Source organism: Trachypithecus francoisi, unplaced genomic scaffold (genome assembly GCF_009764315.1).
Source record: "Trachypithecus francoisi isolate TF-2019V2 unplaced genomic scaffold, Tfra_2.0 Lachesis_group2, whole genome shotgun sequence".
Lineage (NCBI taxonomy): Eukaryota > Metazoa > Chordata > Mammalia > Primates > Cercopithecidae > Trachypithecus > Trachypithecus francoisi.
The window spans coordinates 77,288,682-77,314,288 of NW_022681465.1; the positions used below are offsets into that span (position 1 = coordinate 77,288,682).

Here is a 25,607-nt window from a genome sequence, read left to right on the forward strand (position 1 = left end):
TGGGGTTTGAATCCACGCAAGAGCCCACGCCCTTATCATTAAGCTACCAAGATAGAACTCTGTAGATGGGAAACCATATCTATTAACTGGCTCTGGAATTTTAAAAGCCAATTTTATAAGTTACAAAAATAGATATGGATAATTATTTATTCAGTGGCGCTGACTCACAATTCAAAACACCCAATGTGATTTATTCTTTGGTTGGGGAAACAATTATTGATCCGGTGTTGATTTGTGTTCTGGAAACCACATGAAAATATCTAAGCAGTCGCAGATGCTGAGGGGAGCTGGGCCAAGTTGGTAAGAACTGCTGGTGATAGGAGCTCTGGCATAGTGCACAGGGTAGGCCCTTAGAAAGGCGGGCCCATTGTTGGGGGATCCGGCTTCCGGAGGAGGGGACAACATTCAGGGTTGTATCAGGCCCCAGAGGCAGCGGCAAGGGAGACTGTGGGAAACTGGGAGCAACGGCAGGTACACTCCAAACTCTATTGACGGTTCGAAATTCCCGCTTTCTCCATAGAGATGCTTTTCTTCGTATTTCCTTACATTGCTCTGGGTCCATACAGGTTTTTCTTTTCAGACACTTCTTTCATCCGCGGGTCCTCGGCCTCCATCCTTTGTTTTTGCTAGGCCGCTAAGGACGCCAGAAAGCAGTTCGAAACTCCCGCTTTTTCCATAGAGATGCTTTTCTTCGTATCTTCTTACCGTGCTCTGGGTCCATACAGGTTTTCGTCTCAGGCACTTCTCTCACATCCGTGGGTGCTCGGCCCCCATCCTTTATTTCTGCTAGGTCCCTAAGGACACTAGGATGCCGCGGAGGGAGCCAGGGGACCCAGGCTTCAGGACTGAGAGTGAATTCTTGAGGGGAGGTGAGGAGGGAAGAAGAGGTGACCAGAGCGTGGGGCAGGCGAGCGGCGAAGGACCAACCGTGTGGGGTAGGGGAGAGGAGGAGCTGCGGGACTCAAGCCAGCGGACAGGAGGACCCAAAAGGAAATGGAACTGTCACTGTCCTGTGGGGATGGTTGAAGCCAGCAGACAAGAGGACAAAGAAGGAAATAGGACTGTTACTTGCCTGTGGGGACGGCTGAAACTGAGCCTTGAAGGTCACAAATCAGTCTATGCTGCTTACTAAGGAATTTTACAAGCACTGAATCATCAGCTTGTCACCGAATTTCACAGGGCAAGACTATATTCACTGAAAGGATCTTGACCTAGGAAATCAGAAGAACAGACGATTAAGATACCTAGAAATGAATTGCCTGGCTCTGCCAGTATGGCAAAAGGGCTATCATGCAATGATAGCAAATGGAATATTAGTGATGGTTTTATAAGGAAATAACAGGGTCTTATTTGGGGGAAGAAGTTGAGAGAAAATCAAGCTCAAATTTAAATGTATTTATTTCGAGAGCCAGATTCTGAGACAAAACCCTAGTCAAACCTTTTATATTTAAAAGGTTAGGTACCAAAAAAAAGTTGGAGGTGGAAGGAGCTTCCATTAACTACTTCAGATTACCATATAGCACTATTAAAGAATAACAGTACTATCAAATAGCAATTATTTTTAATTTTACTCCAAAAGGAATTTTGCTATATCATGGGAGGCTATTACAAATATTTTTCTGCTGTAAGGATCAAGTTTTAACTATTTAAGGGATTTTATATATAGTTGTACTTGCATATATCATACATAAGATAATAATTCAAGATAATGATTCAAGAAACAAAATATGCAGCTAAAATTCTCTGAAATTTAAAAACCATTAATAATTGCTAACGCAAAATAATATTTCAAAAGAAGAAAATGAGATATCTTGATGAAGTAACATATTGTCAAGCAATGTCTGTTTGGGTTAACTTCCTTTTAAACAATAACATGCCCCCAAATTGTTTTGAGTAACTACATCACGAATTTTACTTACATTTTACTTTGGACTGGTTACCACTTTCACACACCATACATGGGTTCATGTTTTTTCCTCAACCTAACATCCCTAAATTTCAAACTTGTATTTTCCCTTTCTTCTTTGCTAGAGAAAAATCTAAAGACAAGTGTTTCATACTTGTTTACATTACATCTGAAGATGTAAACTCATCCAGTCAGAACAGATAAACTGACTTTTGCAAAGTAACCAGCATTTACATTTTGGGATTCTGAAGAATTTCTTATGATTGGTTTCATAGGACTAAAACTGAAACTCTTATTCTTCAGCAGTTAGCTGGCTATCCCTGAAGGTTAATCCCTTATACAAAACTACAAGACAATACAAATGCAGAGAGATTGCTTTGAACACATTAATTTCTATGTGTCTTTTATTTACCAGTTTACCAAACAAACTATAAGAAATAAGCATAACAGCTGAAAATATTTGTGACATGATAGTTAAACAAGTATTTTTAACATCTTAATTTAAGAATAATTACAGTTAAAAGTCATGCCTCAGATTTAATATTGCATTAGGTTTTAATGCATTAAGGAAACAAATCTAAATAAGTCAACTGGGGTGTGGGTGGTAAGGAGTGGAAAAGACAATGCATTTGACCACTGTTAATATTGGTTATAACAAAAATTCTCTGAGTGCAATGGAGCCCAAGTAGATGCCCTATGAGTTGAATATAGAAATGTTAGTATTTGAGCTATGAACACTATTGTGGTGCTTTAGATCTTATTTATTTATTTAACACTATCTACTGTTTACTACTTTCAGACATGGACCAAAGCAGTGAAGGATGTATGAAAAAGATTAGCAGTGTGAATCTTGACAAACTTATAAATGACTTCTCACAGATAGAAAAGGTATGTAAAGATAGAAAACAATTGTAGTACATAGGGATACATGGAACAGATTTTGCCAAGGAAAGAAGTTGGGAAGAAAGAAAAATGTACCAAAAAATGATCAAGATAATAATATATTTTGCTATGCTCGTCTCTCTCATTTTAAAAATCTATGTTTAAAATATATCTGGCTTTGACTCATTTATACTAATACATCAAAATGTCCCTAGGACAGGAGAACAAATAATTTATGTACTTTTGCCAAAGTTAAACAGAAAATACATATAGTGGTCCCCTTATCTGAGGTTTTGCTTTCTACAGTTTCAACCACCTGAGGTCAACAGTGGTCCAAAAATATTAAATGGGAAATTCCCAAAATAAACAATTCATAAATTTTAAATTCTGCACCATTCTGAGTAGCATGATGAAATTTTCCATTGTCCATAAATTCCACATTCCATAAATGTGGTCTCTCTCAGTCCTGCCCAGGATGTGATTCATCCTTTTGACCAGTGTATCCATGTTATATAGACCACTAGTCTGTTAGTCCCTTGGTAGCCACCTCAGTTATCAGAAGGGTGAGTACAGTACAATAAGATAATTCCAGAGAGAGAGAGACCACATTTATGTAACTTTTACTACAATATATTGTTCTATTTTATTATTAGTTATTGTTATTAACCTCTTACTGTGCCTAATTTATAAATTAAACTTTATCATAGTTAGGTATGTAGAGGTAAAAATATAGTGTATATAGGGTTCAGTACTATCTGTGGTTTCAGGCATCCACTGGAGGTCACGGAACATATCCCTCCATGGATAAAAAGGAATTGCTATACTTGAAAGCCTACATTGTCCAGGCCAGGCGCCGTGGCTTACGCCTGTAATCCCAGCACTTTGGGAGGCCGAGGTGGGTGAATCACGAGGTCAGATCGAGGCCATCCTGGCTAACACGGTGAAACCCCGTCTCTACTAAAAATACAAAAAGTTAGCCAGGCATGGTGGCGGGCTCCTATATTCCCAGCTATTTGGGAGGCTGAGGGAAGAAAATGGCGTGAACCCGGAAGGCGGAGCTTGCAGTCAGCGAAGATCGCGCCACTGCACTCCGGTCTGGGTGACAGAGCGAGACCCCGTCTCAGAAAAAAAAAAAAAAAGAAAAAGAAAAAGAAAGCCTACATTGTCCATAAATTCAGGAATGGTTTTAGTAAACATTGAAGTAAATGCATATTTCAATCTGTTATTAAAACTACTCATTTTTTAGTATTTCCTATTCTATCTGTTCCATTTTCCTTCTCCTTTGCCTAAAAGCAAAGCCATTTAAAGTCTCTCTCCCCAACTCTGGACAAATGGTAGACCAAACCCACAAGTGTATATTGGGTTTATCCTTCCTCCTCTGCCTTCAACAACTGTTGAAAAATGTGGATGGTTAAATGAAAGAATTGGGGAGTGACTTTGTGAAGCAAGAGTGGGAGGGAGACTAATACCTACTTCTATTTTCTCTTCTTTTCTTATAATTATTTTCTATTCCTTCTTTTCCTCAGCGCACACACACACACACACACACAAATGTCATAATGAAAGAATTTTTATGATCGTGGATATTTTGAAGTAACATGAACTTTTTTTAAACAGTGAAGTTAACTGTTCTTAACTGAGTGATTGCTAATATAATAAGAGATAAAAGAGAAAGGAGTAAGCATTTTTGGTGGGAAAGGAGTTAGTGCAATGATTTTGGAAATTAATTTGGAAATATCTGTCATATTCTTAAACACTTTAAATAAGAAATAATTGTTCATTTTTGAAGTGAAGATGGTATTGTGGCCATATTTTGAAAGAGTCATCTCTTGGAGATACATATGGATGGTAATATTAACAGATGAAATAACATAATGTCAGAGAGTTGCTTTGAGATCAGTTCGAAAGCGGATGGAGATACAGATGACATAAGACTGTTCATGAGTTGATTTTTGAAGCTGTTTGAAGAGCATATGGAGGCTTATACTAGTCACAAAAATACCCAAGAGATATGGTCAAGAATGTTTATTCATTACAAAAAGTAGAATATGGCCTCTCTCTCTTTCTCTCTCTCTCTCTCAGTAAGAGACTGGTTAAATAAATTACAGCATATTCAAAAATGAAACTCAATGTAGCTGTTAAAAAGAACGAGGTAGGCCGGGCGCAGTGGCTCACGCCTGTAATCCCAGCACTTTGGTAGGCCGAGGCAGGTAGATTGCCTGAGCTCAGGATTTTGAGACCAGCCTAGGCAACATGGTGAAACTCTGTCTCTACTAAAATACAACAAATAAGCTGGGTGTGGTGGTGTGCACCTGTAATCCCAGCTACTCAGGAGGCTGAGACAGGAGAATTGCTAGAGCCCAAGAGGCGGAGGTTGCAGGGAGCCAAGATTGCCCCACTGTACTCCAGCCTGGACAACAGTGTGAGACTTCGTCTCAAAAAAACAAAAACAAACAAACAAAAAAAACAATGAGGTAGATCTACGTGGGTTTACATCACATCATCTCCCAAATAATAGTACTAAGCGGAACATCCAAGGCACAGAACAGAATATAATATGATTTCTTTCTATAGCTATACAGTCATAAAATATTTTGGAAACATATATAAGGAATTTTAACCATGGGACTGAGAGTTGAATAGTTAGAAAGAAAATGGTTCAAGTTAGGTCATATTTTTACTTTTTGTTTATAACTGCTAGTCTATTTTAATATTTTATCATGTTACTTTTTCATTTAAAAATAAATTGGGAAGTGGGCTTATTTAAAATACAGTCATATATTGCTCAATGACAAGGATATGTTCTGAGAAATGCATTATTAGGCAATTTTGCCATTGTGTGAATGTTATAGAATATATTTACACAAACCTAAATGGTGTAGCCTACTACACACCTAGGCTTTATAGTATAGCCTATTGCTCCTAGGCTACAAACCTGGACAGCATGTTACTGTAATGAATATTGGAGGCAATTGTAACATAATGGTAAGTATTTGTATATCTAAACATAGAAAAGATACAGTAAAAATATGGTATAAAAGATAAAATTGGTACACTTGTAGAGGGCAGCACCACTGTTATATATGCAGTCTGTTCTTGATCCAAATATCTTTATGTAGTACATGACTGTATATATATTTTTTATTAGACTTTCAAATATTAAGTGGTTTGTATTTTCATTAGTCTGTATATACTTAATAAAAAATTAAACTAGCAGCATTGATTTGTTAATAATAAGTATTCTATTTCTTCTACAGAAAATGATAGAAACCAATGGAAAGAACAATATACTGGATATTCAGTTGGAAAAGACTAACTGTCTATTAAAAGTAATGCAAGCAAAGGAGGTCTCAATTAAAGAAGGTTAGTTATTTGCTGCCTGAGGAATGCTAATTCTAATGAAAGTGTTTTTCAGTACAAAAGTGATTAATATTACACCATATATTTGTAAAGTATTTTAAGTCCACATAGAGCTTTCCAGATATCATCTCATTTGTATCCTTATTATAGCCCTGAAAGACATGTAAGATGGGTATTACTACTCTGCCTCACCTATGAAAAAACATAGAATGAGATAAGTTAAATAATCTTTCTGAGGCCGCTCAACTTTCTGAGAACAAAATAAATGGCCAATTGAAGTCTCAATACAGGCCTATAAAAACCATGGGGAAAATAATTAAATTGAATTTCTATTATAATTACATCAAAATAAATGTCAAACGTGTCAAAAATGTGTGTTAAAAGTGAAGTTGTACACATATATTGATTTGCTCTGTCAACTGAGAGGGCCTAGAGGCAATAATTCCCCACTGACATTGAGCATACCTGGTTCCCAGATCTTGGTTCTTTATACCATTCTCTAATAAAAGGAACCAAGATTTTTTTGAGACATGGCTGATTATAACACTGAGGCAGGAAAGATGCACAATAAGCTTCAAGTATCTTATAAGGGCAGAAAGTAAGAAAGTCTTCAAAAAGGAAAAAACAAAAAGGAAAAAGCATCCCACAGTGATGGGAGTATGTTAAAAGGGAGACAAAAGCCAACTGAAAGAACCAAAGCTGGAACAACATGAGCTAGCCCAAAGTATAAAATAAACATCCATGAATCCTTACAGATGTAAATAAATGATTTAATAAATAAGCAATTGGGGAAGAAGAGACACATCTTCTGTGCAGAAGAATTGCAAATGACTTTTGTAGATATTTTGCCCTCAATGAAGAAGAGCATGGCTCCACACTCATTAATCGTGGGCTCAGTATAGTCAGTTTCTTTACTATAGTGAAGACACAGTATGAAAAGGGTGAGGGTAGGGGAAAAGTAGCTACAAAGTGGAGAAGCCTGACAAATACTACCTCAGTTACATCATTAAGGTCAACATAAATAGTTATATAATATTGATAGTATACACTCTTGATATGATATGATAAAGATGGCACTTCTGTGGTCTTCTTCCCAAAACCCATAACCCTAGTCTAATCATGACATAAATGTCAGAAAAATTCTCATAAAGAGACATTACAAAATACCTGATCAGTATTTGCAAAACTGTCAGAGTCATCAAAACTAAGGAAACTCTGAGAAATTATCACAGCCAATGTTTGAAGATATAGCCCTAAAAAGTAAAGTTTATTAAAAGTTAAAAAGATGAAACCACAGAAAAAATAGAAGAGGAATGTAGGGTTTTTATTTTTATAATGGAGAATGCCTTTCTAAGTGTATGACACAGCATATGGAAACAATAAAAGAAAGGATTTGTACTTTTGACACTAAAAAATTAATAAACTCTTTGGAGCAGTTTTAGGTTTACAGAAAAAAATTGAGTGAAATTACAGAGAATTTCCATATACTCTCTCACCCCACCACTTCCCTATTATTAATATCTTGCATTAGTATGATACATTTGTTATAGTAGATGTGTCAATTGATCCACTATTATTAACTAAATTTCGGCCAGACAGGGTGGCTCACACCTGTAATCCCAGCACTTTTGGAGGCCGAGGAGGGTGGATCACGAGGTCAGGAGTTCAAGACCAGACTGGCCAAGATGGTGAAACCTCGTCTCTACTGAAAATACAAAAATTAGCCAGGCACGGTGGTAGGCACCTGTAATCCCAGCTACTGAGGAGACTGAGGCAGGAGAATTGCTTGTATATTCAAACATATGAAGAAGAAATAATACCAATCCTACTCAAACTGTTCCTAAAAATAAAGGAGGAGGAGAGAATACTTCCACACTCATTCTACAAGGTCAGTATTACCCTGATACCACAATCGGATGAAGACACATGAAAAAAGTAATAACTACAGGCCAATATCTCTGATGAATACTGATGCAAAAATCCTCAAAGTACTAGCAAACCAAATTCAACAATACATTAGAAAGATCTTTCGTCATGACCAAATGGGATTCATCCCTTGGATGCAAGGATAGTTCAACATATGCAAATCAATCAATGTGTTACATCATCAACAGAATGAAGGCTAAAAATTATATGACCATTTCAAGTGATGCTGAAAAAGGATTTGATAAAATTCAACATTCCTTCATGATAAAAACCCTCAAAAAACTGGGATAGAAGAAACATAACTCAACATAATAAAAGCCATATATGACAGACCCAAAGCTAGTACCATACTGAATGGGGAAAAACTGAAATCCTTTCCTCTAAGATCTGGAACATGACAAGAATTTCGTCCACTGTCACACTGTTATTCAGCATAGTACTGGAAGTCCTAGCTAGAGCAATCAGACAAGAGAAAGATATAAACAGCATCCAAATTGGAAAGGAAGAAGTCAAATTATTCTTGTATGCAGATGATATGGACTTATATTTGGAAAATCTAAAGACTCAACAGGAAAACTATTAGCATAAACAACTTCAGTAGAGTTGCAGAATACAAAATCAACATACAAAACTCCGTAACATTTTTATATGCCAACAGTGAACAACCTAAAATAGAAATTTAAAAAGTAATACCATTTAAAATAGCTAAAAATAAAATTGCATACCTAGGAATTAACCAACAAATGAAAGATCTCTATAATGAAAACTGTAAAACACTGATGAAAGAAATTGAAGAGGACACCAAAAAATGGAAAAATATTCCATGTTCTTGGATTGGAAGAATCAATATTGTTAAAATGCCCATACTATTCAAAGGAATCTACAGATTCAATGCAATGCCTACCAAAATACCAGTGACATTCTTCAAAGAAACAGAAAAGATGATCTGAAAATTTGTATTCAACCACAAAAGACCCAGAATAGCCAAAGCTGTCCTAAGAAAATGAAAATAAACTGGAGGAATCATATTACCTGACTTCAAATTATACTACAGAGCTACAGTAAGCAAAACAGTATAATACTGGCAGAAAAACAGACACGTAAACCAATGTAATAGAGTAGAGAACCCATGAACAAATCGACACATCTATAGTGAGCTCATTTTTGACAATGGCGCCAAGAACATACACTGGGGAAAAGACAGTCTTCAATAGCTGGTGCTGGGAAAATTGGATATTCATATGCAGAAGAATGAAACCAGATTACTGTCTCTCACCATATACAAAAAAAAATCAAAATGAATTAAAAACTTAAATCTAAAACCTCAAGCTATGAAACTGTTACAGGAAGACTTGAGGGAAAATCTCCAGGATATTGGTCTGGGCCAAGATTTCTTGAGCAATACCCCACAAGCACAAGCAACCAAAGCAAACATGGACAAATGGGATCACATCAAGTTTAAAAGCTTCTGCACAGCACAGGATACAACCAACAAAGTGAAGAGACAACCCATGGAATGGGAAAAAATATTTGCAAACTACCCCTCTGACAAGGGATTAATAACTAGAATATGTAAGGAGCTCAAACACCCCATAGGAAAAAATATATATAATAATCCAATCCAAAAATGAGCAAAAGAGTTGAATAGATATTTCTCAGAAGAAGACATACAAATGGCAAACAGGCATATGAAAAGGTGCTCAACATCATTGATCATCAGAGAAATGCAAATCAAAACTATAACGAAATCTCATCTCATCCCAGTTACAATGGCTTGTATCCAAAAGACAGGCAATAACAAATGCTGGTGAGGATGTGGAGAAAAAGGAACCCTCGTATACTGTTCATGGGAAGGTGAATTAGTACAATCACTATAAAGAACAGCCTGGAGGCTCTTTGAAAAACTAAAAATAGAGCTACCATAGGAACCAGCAATCCCACTACTGGGTATATACACAAAAGAAAAGAAATCAGTATATCAAAGAGAGATCTGCACTCTTTGTTGCAGCACTGATTACAATAGCCAAGATTTGGAAGAAACCTAAGAGTCCATCAACAGATGAATGAATAAAGAAAATGTGGTACTTACAAACTATGGAGTATTATTCAACCATAAAAAAGAATGAGATCCTGCCATTTGCAGCAACATAGATGGAACTGGAGATCATTATAAGTGAAATAAGCCAGGCACAGAAAGACAAACATCATATGTTCTCATTTATGGGATCTAAAAGTCAAAACAATTAAACTCATGAACATAGAGAGTAGAAGGATGGTTACCAGAGGCTGGGAAGGGTAGTGGTGGGCTGCAAGGGAGGTGGGGATGGTTAACGAGTACAAAAAAATAGAAAGAATGAATAAGATCTACTCTTCATTAGCACAATAAGGTGACTATAGTCAATAATAACTTAATTGTACATTTTAAACTTAAAGAGCGTAACCGGATTGTTTATCACTCAGTTGATAAATGCTTGAGGGGATAGATACCCCATTCCCCATGATGTGCTTATTTCACATTGCATACCTTTATCAAAACATCTCATGTACCCCATAAATATATACACCTGCTATGTAACCATGAACATTATTTTTAAGAAATACGATTTTATTTGTTCTAAATCTAATGTCATTTCAGCTGGATAGTACTTAGCAAAAACAAAAGAACAAATGAGAATGACAACTTATGGAGCCAAGTGTGTAATAATTCACTTAGGAAGGAAGGGCAAACTACACATGATCAAATTTATTCAACAATAAAGAATGATATATGGACATTTTATTTTCTACATTTGATGCCAGTCAGATAAAGAATTTCTTTGCCAGTTAAAGATAGTAATAATATTAGTATTGAGAACTAAGTACTGCAGAAAACTCTTTACATGTATAATTGCTTTTAATATTTGCAACTATTGTATGAAATACGTATTAATATTCATATTGATTAATATTATAATATTATGGGCTCATAATCTTACAGCCCATATCTGAGCTCAAAATGATTATTGATTTACTAAATTACATAGTATAAGAAATAGCTTAATATTATGACCTCTGGTTTTTAGTAAGAATTTAATAGGCACCATTTTCAAATTACATAGTAAAGTCCAACAACAACAACAACAAAACAACAGTGTGGATTAAATTTTGCAAAGAGAATTAAAAGCCATTATTCAAAATTAGTGAATGATATTCTCGTGAAGAATTTATCTAGGTTCAGCCCGCGGCACCCAAGATGGCCAAATAGGAACAGCTCCAGCCTCCAGCTCCCAGCATGAGCGACACAGAAGATGGGTGATTTCTGCATTTTCAACTGTGGTACAGGATTCATCTCACTGGGGCATGATGAACAGTCAGTGCTGGTCAGCGGGTGCAGCCCGACCAGTGAAAGCTGAAGCAGGGCGAGGCATTACCTCACCTGGGAAGTGCAAGGGGCAAGGGAATTCCTTTTCCTAGCCAAGGGAAGCTGAGACACACAACACCTGGAAAATCGGATAACTCCCACCCTAATACCGTGCTTTACCAAGGATCTTAGCAAATGGCACAGCAGGAGATTATATCCCACACCTGGCCAAGAGGGTCCATGCCCACGGAGCCTCCCTCATTGCTAGCACAGCAGTCTGAGATCTAACTGCAAGGGGGCAGGGAGGCTGGGGGAGGGACACCCGCCATTGCTGAGGCTTAAGTAGTTAAACAAAGCCACTGGGAGTCTCGAATTGGGTGGAGCCAACTGCAGCTCAAGGAGGCCTGCCTGCCTGCCTCTGTAGACTCCACCTCTGGGGACAGAGCATAGCTAAACAAAAAGCAGCAGAAATCTCTGCAGATGTAAAAGTCCCTGTCTAACAGCTTTGAAGAGAGCAGTGGTTTTCCCAGCACAGAGGTTGAGATCTGAGAATGGACAGACTGCCTGCTCAAGTGGGTCCCAGACCCCTGAGTAGCTTAAATGGGAGATATTCCCTACTAGGTTCAGACCGACACCTCACACCTCACACTCCTGGGTATGCCTCTGAGACAAAGCTTCCAGAGCAAGAATCAGACAGCAACACTCGCTGTGCAGCAATATTCTGTCTTCTGCAGCCTCTACTGCTGATACCCAGGCAAATAGGGTCTGGAGTGGGCCTCAAGCAAACTCCAACAGACCTGCAGCTGAGGGTCCTGACTGTTAGAAGGAAAACTAACAAACAGAAAGGAAACCCACACCAAAACCCCATCAGTATGTCACCATCATCAAAGACCAAAGGCAGATAAAACCACAAAGATGGGCCGGGCGCGGTGGCTCAAGCCTGTAATCCCAGCACTTTGGGAGGCCGAGACGGGTGGATCACGAGGTCAGGAGATCGAGACCATCCTGGCTAACACGGTGAAACCCCGTCTCTACTAAAAATACAAAAACTAGCTGGGCGAGGTGGCGGGCGCCTGTAGTCCCAGCTACTCGGGAGGCTGAGGCAGGAGAATGGCGTAAACCCGGGAGGCAGAGCTTGCAGTGAGCTGAGATCCGGCCACTGCACTCCAGTCCGGGAGACAGAGCGAGACTCCGCCTCAAAAAAAAAAAAAAAAAACCACAAAGATGGGGAAAAAGCAGTGCAGAAAAGCTGGAAATTCAAAAAATCAGAGTGCATCTCCCCCTCCAAAGGAACGCAGCTCATTGCCAGCAATGGAACAAAGCTGGATGGAGAATGACTTTGATGAGTTGAGAGAAGAAGGCTTCAGTCAATCAAACTTCTCAGAGCTAAAGGAGGAACTACGTAACCAGCGCAAAGAAACTAAAAACCTTGAAAAAAGAATGGATGATAACTAGAATACTCAATGCAGAGAAGACCATAAAAAAACTGATGGAGATGAAAACCATGACACGAGAACTACGTGACAAATGCACAAGCTTCAGTAACCGACTCAATCAACTGGAAGAAAGAGTATCAGTGACTGAAGATCAAATGAATGAAATGAAGCAAGAAGAGAAGTGTAGAGTAAAAAGAAATGAACAAAGTCTCCAAGAAATATGGGGTTATGTGAAAAGACCAAATCTATGTCTGACTGGTGTGCCTGAAAGTGACGGGGAAAATGGAACCAAGTTGGAAAACACTCTTCAGGATATCTTCCAGGAGAACTTCCCCAACCTAGTAAGGCAGGCCAACATTCAAATTCAGAAAATACAGAAAATGCGAAAAAGATACTCCTCGAGAAGAGCAACTCCAAGAGACATAATTGTCAGATTCACCAAAGGTGAAATGAAAGAAAAAATGTTAAGGGCAGCCAGAGAGAAAGATCGGGTTACCCACAAAGGGAAGCCCATCAGACTAACAACAGATCTCTCGGCAGAAACTCTCCAAGCCAAGTGATCTCATTGTTCAGTTCCCACCTATGGGTGAGAACATGTGGTGTTTGGTTTTCTGTTCTTGTGATAGTTTGCTAAGAATGATGGTTTCCAGCTGCATCCATGTCCCTACACAAACTCATCCTTTTTTATGGCTGCATAGTATTCCATGGTGTATATGTGCCACATTTTCTTAATCCAGTCTGTCACTGATGGACATTTGGGTTGATTCCAAGTCTTTGCTATTGTGAATAGTGCCACAATAAACATATGTGTGCATGTGTCTTTATAGCATTATGATTTATGATCCTTTGGGTATATACCCAGTAATGGGATGGCTGGGTCATATGGTACATCTAGTTCTAGATCCTTGAGGAATAGTCATACTGTTTTCCATAATGGTTGAACTAGTTTACAATCCCACCAACAGTGTAAAAGTGTTCCTATTTCTCCACATCCTCTCCAGCACCTATTGTTTCCTCACTTTTTAATGATTGAACATCACACACCAGGACCTATCATGGGGAGTGGGGAGAGGGGAGGGATTGCATTGGGAGTTATACCTGATGTAAATGACGAGTTGATGGGTGCTGACGAGTTGATGGGTGCAGCACACCAACATGGCACAAGTATACATATGTAACAAACCTGCACGTTATGCATGTGTACCCTAGAACTTAAAGTATAATAATAATAATAAATAAATAAATAAATATTTTAATACAAAAAAAAAAGAAAGAAAGAAACTCTCCAAGCCAGAAGACAGTGGGGGCCAATAGTCAACATTATTAAAGAAGAGAATTTTCAACCCAGAATTTCATATCCAGCCAAAATAAGTTTCATAAGTGAAGGAGAAAATCCTTTACAGATAAGCAAATGCTTAGAGATTTTGTCACCACCAGGCCTGCCCTACAAGAGATTCTGAACGAAGCACTAAATATGGAAAAGAACAACCAGTACCAGCCATTGCAAAAACATGCCAAAATGTAAAGACCATCGATGCTAGGAAGAACTTGAATCAACTAATGAGCAAAATAACCAGCTAATATCATAATGATAGGATCAAGTTCATGCATAACAATATTAACCTTAAATGTAAATGGACTAAATGGTCCAATTAAAAGACACAGACTGGCAGATTGGATCAAGAGTCAAGACTCATCAGTGTGCTGTATTCAGGAGACCCATCTCATATGCACAGACATACATAGGCTCAAAATAAAGGGATGGAGGAAGATCTACCAAACAAATGGAAAACAAAAAAAAGCAGGGGTTGCAATCCTAGTCTCTGATAAAACAGACTTTAAATCAACAAACATCAAAAGAGACAAAGAAGGCCATTACATAATGGTAAAGGGATCAATTCAACAGGAAGAGCTAACTATCCTAAATATATATGTACCCAATACAGGAACACCCAGATTCATAAAGCAAGTCCTTAGAGACTTACAAAGAGACTTAGACTCCCATACAATAATAATGGGAGACTTCAACACCCCACTGTCAACATTAGACAGATCAACGAGACAGAAAGTTAACAAGGATATCCAGGAATTGAACTCAACTCTGCACCAAGTGGCCCTAATAGACATCTACAGAACTCTCCACCCCAAATCAACAGAATATACATTCTTCTCAGCACCACATCGCACTTATTCCAAAATTGACCACATAGTTGGAAGTAAAGCACTCTTCAGCAAATGTAAAAGAACAGAAATTATAACAAACTGTCTCTCAGACCACAGTGCAATCAAACTAGAACTCAGGACTAAGAAACTCATTCAAAACCACTCAACTACATGGAAACTGAACAACCCGTTCCTGAATGACTACTGGGTACATAACAAAATGAAGGCAGAAATAAAGATGTTCTTTGAAACCAGTGAGAACAAAGATACAACATACCAGACTCTCTGGGACACATTTAAAGCAGTGTGTAGAGGGAAATTTATAGCACTAAATGCCCACAAGAGAAACCTAGAAAGATCTAAAATGGACACTCTAACATCACAATTAAAAGAACTAGAGAAGCAAGAGCACACACATTCAAAAGCTAGCAGAAGGCAAAAAATAATTAAGATCAGAGCAAAACTGAAGGAGATAGAGACACAAAAATCCTCCAAAAAAATCAATGAATCCAGGAGCTGGTTTTTTGAAAAGATCAACAAAATTGTTAGACCACTAGCAAGACTAATAAAGAAGAAAAGAGAGAAGAATCAAATAGACGCAATAAAAAATGATAAAGGGGATATCACCACCGACCCCACAGAAATACAAACTACCATCAGAGAATACTATAAACACCTCTACGCAAATCAACTAGAAAATCTAGAGGAAATGGATCATTTCCTGGACACTTACACGCTCCCAAGACTAAACCAGAAAGAAGTTGAATCCCTGAATAGACCAATAGCAGGCTCTGAAATTGAGGCAATAAGTAATAGCCTACCAACCAAAAAAAGTCCAGGAGCAGATGGATTCACAGCTGAATTCTACCAGAGGTACAAGGAGGAGCTGGTACCATTCCTTCTGAAACTATTCCAATCAATAGAAAAAGAGGGAATCCTCCCTAACTCATTTTAGGAGGCCAACATCATCCTGATACCAAAGCCTTACAGAGACACAACAAAGAAAGAGAATTTTAGACCAATATCCCTGATGAACATCAATGCAAAAATTCTCAATAAAATACTGGCAAACCGGATTCAGCAGCACATCAAAAAGCTTATCCACCATGATCAAGTGGGCTTCATCCCTGGGATGCAAGGCTGGTTCAATATACGCAAATCAATAAACGTAATCCAGCATATAAACAGAACCAAAGACAAAAACCACATGATTATCTCAATAGATGCAGAAAAGGCCTTTGACAAAATTCAACAGCCCCTCAAGTTAAAAACTCTCAATAAATTCGGTATTGATGGAATGTATCTCAAAATAATAAGAGCTATTTATCACAAACCCACAGCCAACATCATACTGAATGGGCAAAAACTGGAAGCATTCCCTTTGAAAACTGGCACAAGACAGAGATGCCCTCTCTCACCACTCCTGTTCAACATAGTGTTGGAAGTTCTGGCTGGGACAATAAGGCAAGAGAAAGGAATAAAGCGTATTCAGTGAGGAAAAGAAGAAGTCAAATTGTCCCTGTTTGCAGACGACATGATTGTATATTTAGAAAACTCCATCTTCTCAGCCCAAAATCTACTTAAGCTGATAAGCAACTTCAGCAAACTCTCAGGATACAAAATCAATGTGCAAAACTCACAAGCATTCTTATACACCAGTAACAGACAAACAGAGAGCCAAATCATGAATGAACTCCCATTCACAATAGCTTCAAAGAGAATAAAATACCTAGGAATCCAACTTACAAGGAGTGTAAAGGACCTCTTCAAGGAGAACTACAAACCATTGCTCAGTGAAATAAAAGAGGACACAAACAAATGGAAGAACATACCATGCTCATGGATAGGAAGAATCAATACCGTGAAAATGGCCATACTGCCCAAGATAATTTATAGATTCAATGCCATCCCTATGAAGCTACCAATGAGTTTCTTCACAGAATTGGAAAAAACGGCTTTAAAGTTCATATGGAACCAAAAAAGAGCCTGCATTGCCAAGAGAATCCTAAGCAAAAAGAATAAAGTTGGAGGCATCACGCTACCTGACTTCAAACTATACTACAAGGCTACAGTAACCAAAACAGCATGGTACTGGTACCAAAACAGAGATATAGACCAATGGAACAGAACAGAGCCCTCAGCAATAACACCACACATCTACAGCCATCTGATCTTTGACAAACCTGAGAAAAACAAGAAATGGGGAAAGGATTCCCTATTTAATAAATGGTGCTGGGAGCCTGTAATCCCAGCACTTTGGGAGGCCGAGACGGGTGAATCACGGGGTCAGGAGATCGAAACCATCCTGGCTAACATGGTGAAACCCCGTCTCTACTAAAAATACAAAAAAATTAGCTGGGCGAGGTGGCGGGCGCCTGTAGTCCCAGCTACTCGGGAGGCTGAGGCAGGAGAATGGCCTGAACCCGGGAGGCGGAGCTTGCAGTGAGCTGAGATCCAGCCACTGCACTCCAGCCTGGGGGCAGAGCGAGACTCTGTCTCAAAAAAAAAAAAAAAAAAAATGGTGCTGGGAAAATTGGCTAGCCATAAGTAGAAAGCTGAAACTGGATCCTTTCCTTACTCCTTATATTAAAATTAATTCAAAATGGATTAGAGACTTAAATTTTACACTTAAAACCATAAAAACTCTAGAAGAAAACCTAGGTAATACCATTCAGGACATAGGCATGGGCAAGGACTTCATGTCTAAAGCACCAAAAGCAACGATAACAAAAGCCAAAATTGACAAATGGGATCTAATCAAACTAAAGAGCTTCTGCACAGCAAAAGAAACTACCATCAGAGTGAACAGGCAACCTACAGAATGGGAAGAAATTTTTGCAATCTACTCATCTGACAAAGGGCTAATATCCAGAACCTACGTAGAGCTCAAGCAAATGTACAAGAAAAAAACAAACAACCCCATCAAAGAGTGGGCAAAGGATATGAACAGACATTTCTCAAAAGAAGACATTTATACAGTCAACAGACACATGAAAAAATGCTCCTTATCACTCACCATCAGAGAAATGCAAATCAAAACCACAATGAGATACCATCTCACACCAGTTAGAATGGCAATCATTAAAAAATCAGGAAACAACAGGTACTGGAGCGGATGTGGAGAAATAGGAACACTTTTATACTGTTGGTGGGACTGTGAACTAGTTCAACCATTGTGGAAAACAATGTGGCGATTCCTCAAGGATGTAGAACTAGAAATACCATTTGACCCAGCCATCCCATTACTGGGGATATACCCAAAGGATTATAAATCATGCTGCTATAAAGACATATGCACACGTATGTTTATTGCAGCACTATTCATAATAGCAAAGACTTGGAATCAACCCAAATGTCCATCTGTGACAGACTGGATTAAGAAAATGTGGCACATATACATCATGGAATATTATGCAGCCATAAAAAAGGATGAGTTTGCATCCTTTGTAGGGACATGGATGCAGCTGGAAACCATGATTCTCAGCAAACTATTGCAAGAACAGAAAACCAAACACCACATGTTCTCACTCATAGGTGGGAATTGAACAATGAGATCACTTGGACTTGGGAAGGGGAACATCATACACCGGGGCCTATTGCGGGGAGGGGGAGGGAGGAGAGATTGCATTGGGAGTTATACCTGATGTAAATGACGAATTAATGGGTGCAGCACACCAACATGGCACATGTATACATATGTAACAAACCTGCACGTTGTGCACATGTACCCTAGAACTTAAAGTATAATAATAATTTTTTTTTAAAGTCAAAAAAGGAAAAAGAAAAAAATAAGAAAATAATTTATCTAGGGTCCATTGTAGAAAAATGTGGTGAGCGCGCCACCTTGTGTTCAAGTTTTGAAAATACACATTTTTGAAATACTCGGTTGCTGGATTCTGTTTTCAATTTACAGATTACTGAGGTATTTTCTGTCGCTATATTCTATGAATCACTGGATTCATTACTCTAAAGGGCACAAAGTCAAGTGATGGCAGAGTCTGTCTATGCCTCTTTAATTTTTGAATTCTAGCAGCTAGCACAGTGACACTCATGAAGCAGATTCTCAGCTAATTTCTGTCAAATGTAATTTAACCATTATTCTCTTACTGGGAAATAGCAAGATAGAGAAAATGGAGGATGATGGGAACTTTGAGTAGATGATGGGGATGGTGGGGATGGTAGGGATGGTAGGGAGAGCAAGGAGCCGTGAAGAGCCACAGTAGCAAAACCTTATATCATCATAAAGCTTTAAACTTCTGCAAAATACTTTCATTTCTGTCAGCATAGTTGAAAAAGTACATGAGACTAAGTGCAAAATCTCTAATTAAAAGGTGAAAAGTTTTGAATTCTCCCTTCACAGTATTGGTTCTTTCATTCAGTCAACAAAATATGTGTTATTTTCATACCAGAGGTTCTCTACTTACCCCTTATCTGCTTCAGCTTACTGTGATATTACCTGTCAACCCAATTATCACTGAACAAATATTTGTGCATTGACTACTATGGACCACAAGTGTTCTAAACAGTAGGAAGCAATGGTAAGCAAAACAAAAAATAGTCTTCTAATAGCCAAGTGGACTTCTAAAGTAATAGAAATTACCGCTACTGTTGCTGTCCATTTTGGCTGTTGCTGGTGGTAACCAATAGTGAAGACTTGTATGTGCATATCAAGGCTCTAATATTTGCAATGAAACTTCTGTCTTCTATTATGTCAGCAGCCATTGACAACAAAGTTGTTGAAGCCTTGGAACACTACTTATTGAGTTTTTACTCCTTTTATTGCTAATCTCTTGCTCTAAGACTCAAGCATAAGTACTAAGAGGACAGACTGGAAGACAGAGTAAGAAAAGCATTCTCTTATACCACACAATTGTACCACACATTGTCTTATACCCAAACAATATAATTTGACTCCCTTTCCTTAGGATGTTCTTTCATGGAAGATTTGCATGGACATTCTTCTTATAGTTCCCCAGACATATGCAGTTATGCCTTACTACTTAGGGCAGAGATTGCTTAGGCACATGGTAGGATCCATACTATTGTGCTTTAGGAAAGTCATTACCAAGTTTTGAAATTCATTTGGCTTAATGAGTGAGTTAAAAGTAAAGGCTCATACCTGTAGTCCCAGCACTTTAGGAGGCTGAGGGGGGTGGATCACCTGAGGCAGGTGGATTACTTGAGGTCAGGAGTTCGAGACTGGCATGGCCAACATGGTGAAACCCCATCTCTACAAAAATACAAAAAGTAGCCAGGCATGATGACGCGTTCCTGTAATCCCAGCTGCTCAGGAGACTGAGGCAGGAGAATCACTTGAACCTGGGAGGCAAAGGTTGCAGTGAGCCAACATCATGCCACTGCACTTCAGCCTGGACGACAGGGCAAGACTCTGTCTCAAAAAAAAAAAAAAATTATGTTTTTTCTTTATATAATTTTCTTTAAGGTGCTTGGCTGCTTTATTAAGATCTTATAATTTCAAATTAAATATTATTTATTTTTTTTTAGAGACAGGGTCTTGCTCTGTCACCCAGGCTGGAGTGCAATGGTGTGAGCATAGCCTCCTGCAGCCTTGAACTCTTGGGTTCAAGTGATCCTCCTGCCTCAGCCTCTTGAGTCTATAGGACTACAAGGCACACATCACCATTGCCTGGCTTAAATATTATTTTATTTTAATAATTTCAACTGAAAATAATTCCAAAATGAAAGCAAGGGATTTTAAAATAAATTTATCTTTTATGTTTTAGAATGTGCTACTCTTCATAATATAATTAAAGGGCTACAACAGACCATTGAATGTCAACAGAATTTGAAAGGTAAGTTAGAAAAAAAAGTAAAATCTAAAAAAGCATTGTTTATTTGAGCACCTTTAAAAATGGGAAGCTTTTACATTGTTGATAATAAGTTTCAATTTATCAGCTAAAAGTGGACATCTTACTACTTAAAAATACTTTCCTAGATGATTATGAAATAAGAAATGCTTAGCTGAACAGAACAATTCAGTCATGTTCTGATAGTGACATAAAGGGATGTTTTACATAGGTCATATAGTTATTACCTTAAAAAGTTTAGAAATTGATTTATTCTCAGTAGCATTGTTGGTCTTTAATAACCCTGTGTTCAGTTTTGAAGAGTGGGTATTACTAGTTAAACCATAATTTTTTATTTAAACCACAGTGATAGTTTACCATTTAATTTTTTTGTCATAGACTAAGACCGTATTTGTGTAAGTGAAGTCAACACACTCAGCTTATCTTATTTTTAACAAACATTTTAATCAAACAGGCCTACCATTCACAAAACAGACCAACCAAGTATTTTGTGCTGTTCTGACTCAGCTGTGATGGCTGAGATTTTTTTCTGCTATATCAGAGATTAAACTAAATTGCCTTAAAGGCCCCTTCCACATAAAACTCACATCAAATAAGCATTTCTTATCTTAGACTTCTGCCTTTATTTTAAAACAAGCACCTTATATATGTGAGATAAAATATTGATCTTATATGAGATTCTTGTAATTTAGAGTGTTAAAAAAGGGCACTCGTGCTCCTATTTCAATGCCAGGGCTCAAAACAACTTTTCCCTTCCTTGTTACTAAAATACCACACCCAGCTGAGTTCTCTAATCTGTTCCATAATCTACATGTCTGTTTTTTTTTTAACAGTGCTATACTGTTCTGATTATTGTAGTTCCATAATATATTTTGAAATTAGGTAGTGCAATGGCTCCAGGTTTGATCTTTTTACTCAAGATTTCTTGGCTATTTGAGGTCTTTTGTGATTCCATATGAATTTTAAGATTGTTTTGTCTACTTCTGGAAAGAATGTCATTGGCATTTTGATAGCAATTGCAGTAAATATGCAGATCATTTTAGATAGTATGGACATTTTAACAATATTTTAACAATTTTAACAATATTAATTTTAACAATATTAATTCTAATCTATCTGTGTCTTCTTTCATTTCCTTCATCAATGTTTTATTACTTTCAGCGTACAAGATTCTCACCTTCTTTGGTTAATTCTTAAGTATTTTTATTGCCATTGTTAATAGGATTGTTTCTTAATTTCCTTTCCAGATATTTTGTAATTTGTATATAGAAATGTGATCGATTTTTGTATGTTGATTTTGTGTAGTGCAACTTTACTGAATCTGTTTATTAGTTCTAACAGGTTTTCTAAGTATATAGTCATGTCATCTGAAAATATAGATAATTTTCTTCTCTTCTGATTTGGATGCCCTTTATGTCTTTCTCTTTCCTAATTGCTCTGTCTAGGATTTCCAGCAAATATGTTGAAAAGAAATGGCAAAAATGCTAAACACATTCCTGAACAATCGAGTCAGAGAATAAACCAAAGGAATTTTTAAAATATCTGAGACAAATGAAAACACAACATACCAAAACCTATAGGATACAGCAAAAGACATTTTAATGGGGAAGTTTATGGCTGTAAAGCCTAAATTTAAAAGGAAAAATATATATATCCAATAAGTAATCTATCTTTATGCCTCGAGGAACTAGAAAAAAAAAATTAAGCCCAAAGGTAATCAAAGGAAAGAAATAATGAAGATTATAGGAAAAAACAGTCAAATAGAAGATTAAAAAAAAAGAAAATTTAACAAAACTAAGAGTTTGTTTTTTTGAAAAAATAAAATTGACAAACCCTTGGCTACACTGAAACAAAAAGAAAGATGTCAGTAAATAAAAGCAGAAATGAAAGAGAAACCTATACAACTGTTGTCTTGGGGGGGTGAGGAGGATAATAAGGGACTATTAAGAGCAACTATATGCCAACAAACTGGAAAACCTAGAATAAATAGTCAAAAACGTAGGAACATACAACCTGCCAAAACTAAATCAGAAATAGTCAGAACACACAATAACAAATAAGGAGATTGAGTAAATAATAAAAAATCTCCCACCAAAAAAAGCCCAGGATGAGGTGGCTTCATGGGGAATTCTATTAAACACTCAGAGAAAAAGTAATACCAATTTTTCTTAAACTCTTTCAAACAATAAAAGCAAAGGGAACACTTCCAAACTCATCTATGAGGCCAGCATCACCCTGACACCAAAATCAGACAAAGACACTGCAATGAAAGAAAATTACATCCCAATATCCCTGATAAACACAGACTCAAAAAATCAATAAAATACTATCAAATAAAATTCAACAGCCCATTAAAAAGATCATATATCCTAACCAAGTGGGATTTATCCCTGGGATGCAAGTATGGTTCTGTATACACAGATCAATCAATATGATACACCATGTGATTTCTATTTATTATCAAAATGAGTAGGAAAAAAACACATGAACACCTCAATAGATACAGAAAAAATATTTGACAAAATTCAACATCCACTGATGAATTAAAACTCTCACAAAATAGGTATACATAGAGAAGATAATAGACATGGAAGGATCTTGCCTTAACACAATAAGGGCCGTAAATGAAAAGCTCATAGCTAACATCATAAAGAATGGGAGAAAACAAAAAACTTTCTCTTTAAGATCCAGTACAAAGCAAGTACAAGTTTTTAAACAGCCATTCTTGGCCGGGCACTGTGGCTCACGCCTGTAATCCATATCCCGGCCAACATGGTGAAACCCCGCCTCTACTAAAAAAAATACAAAAATTAGCTGGGTATGGTGGCACTTGCCTGTAATCCCAGCTACTCAAGAGGCTAAGGCAGGAGAATCACTTGAATCAAGGAGCTGGAGATTGCAGTGAGCCGAGATCACACCACTGCACTCCAGCCTGGCCACAGAACAAGACTCTGTCTCAAACAATAAAAAAAAAAATAGCCATTCTTAAAAATGAATATTGTATGATGCCTCTTGCAAATAAATGATGATTCATTGAGTTCACTTTCCCAATGCTTTTACAAGCCTTGATTGAGCAAGGTGATAGATAAGAACTATCTATATTTGACCATTTTCATCCAATTGATTGCCAAGATAGTATGATTAATCTGCTTATTTAAGCTACCCAGTGGTTTCCTTTCCAATAGCTCTTTTCTCTCCTTAATAGGAAACTGTTTTGCATTTTCAGACATTCACCCTTTATTCACTTAGCCATATGCCTCAGGGAACGCTGATTGCATCCAAACTCCAAGGGAATTCTTTTGGAATAATTTTCCTCTCTCCCAAGAGATGGACTGTGTTGTTCTGGTTGTTATAAGACTGTATATAATGCCTAAAATTGTTGCAGATTTCTTGTTTCTAGTCTAAAACTCATACCAGCAGGATGATTTTGGAGGACAGCAAGAAAAGTAAACTAAAAGGATCTGGTTTTTTGGTAACATTATTGAGCCGATTAATCAATTACCCTTTGGGTTTAAGAAACTTTTCAGTTACAATGAGAGAAATGCTACCTTCCTTTAGTCTTATCAATGAATCTTTCCAGTAGGGACTTAAGGATTATGTAAAAGATAATTCAATGAGATGTAGAAAAAATTACAATTCTTATTTATCTTTATTTTTATCTGAAAATTCAAAGCCAATCATCTTACAAAAATTTAATAACTAGGATAATATTCCTTTTTCTATGTGTAAGTTAATTATATGTCACGTGTGATACACAAGGTTCTGCTTTCTCTGAGGAGAATGGGAGTTCTAAAACTGAACAATTGCATGTTTGCTTTTTCCCCTAATTTCAGTGTATGGCCATGTAGTACAGTTTATGTGTATCTGGATAAGAGGACTGATAGATAAAAGTAGCTAGTTCTAATCAAATTAATCCGTCCAAAATGGACAAATAGTTTTAAAAAATAAAACATATATTGAGGACAATAATAATTACAATAACGCAAGCACAAGCCAACAATAAGAAATTATCAGAGCTATCACTTCTCCTACACCCCATACAAGCTCTTTATCAGACATATTAAGTTAAAAAGTAATCAAAGTCTATTAAACTTGATAAAATGTCAGCCAGCAGTGGCCAATTAACTGATTTTGGAAAATTAATTTATGGAAAAACCATTGTATCTTTAGAAATGGTTCCACCATTAAGCAACTTCAGGGCTAAAAATGTGTCACTTTTAAGTATTCTCACTTGCACATAAAACTTGGAAATAGAATTCTAACTTTAATGAAAATCCTTCAAATGCACCTCATGTTTCTGGTAAAACATATAAGGATCTCGGAAGTTGTCATTCCCTGCTAACAACAAGTAATACATTGAGCAAACTGAAAAATCAACAATTCTTAGACTCTTTTGATCACAGAAGTGAGGTCACAGGACAGATTGATGCACCTAAAATTGGAGACAGGGAGGCAGATTCAGAAAATCACAACTTACAAGAACAGAAACCTCCCTGTTTGTCAGGCTGGGAAACCCTAAAATGTAATTTTGATGAATTGCAGGAGGCTCACTGTGGTCAAGTCTAAGAGATTAAAAATTTCAGGGGACCCAAGCCCCTACAGTTTTGCAAGTTTTACCTGTAAGAGCTCTACTAACATCTCATAGTTAAGATATGGGAAAAATCCCCTCATGTTGTTGGCCAGAGGAGAGGAAAAGTAACCATTTTGAAATAATCGACAGCTTCCGGTCTTAAGAAAGCCTGACTCAAAAGAAGCTGTTTTATCTG

At 37.3% G+C, this 25,607-nt stretch overlaps 1 protein-coding gene across 1 annotated transcript in view; it reads left to right on the plus strand.

Moving 5' to 3' along the window:
* Positions 1–392: 392 nt before the first annotated feature.
* Positions 393–25,607, plus strand: part of CCDC152 (coiled-coil domain containing 152) — a 55,327-nt gene continuing 30,112 nt past the window's right edge. The window contains exons 1-4 of the mRNA XM_033179469.1: positions 393–471; positions 2,706–2,794; positions 6,046–6,151; positions 20,758–20,826. Of these exons, the coding sequence (XP_033035360.1) occupies positions 2,708–2,794; positions 6,046–6,151; positions 20,758–20,826 (262 nt within the window). The 5' untranslated portion in view covers positions 393–471; positions 2,706–2,707. The remainder of the gene's footprint in view (positions 472–2,705; positions 2,795–6,045; positions 6,152–20,757; positions 20,827–25,607) is intronic.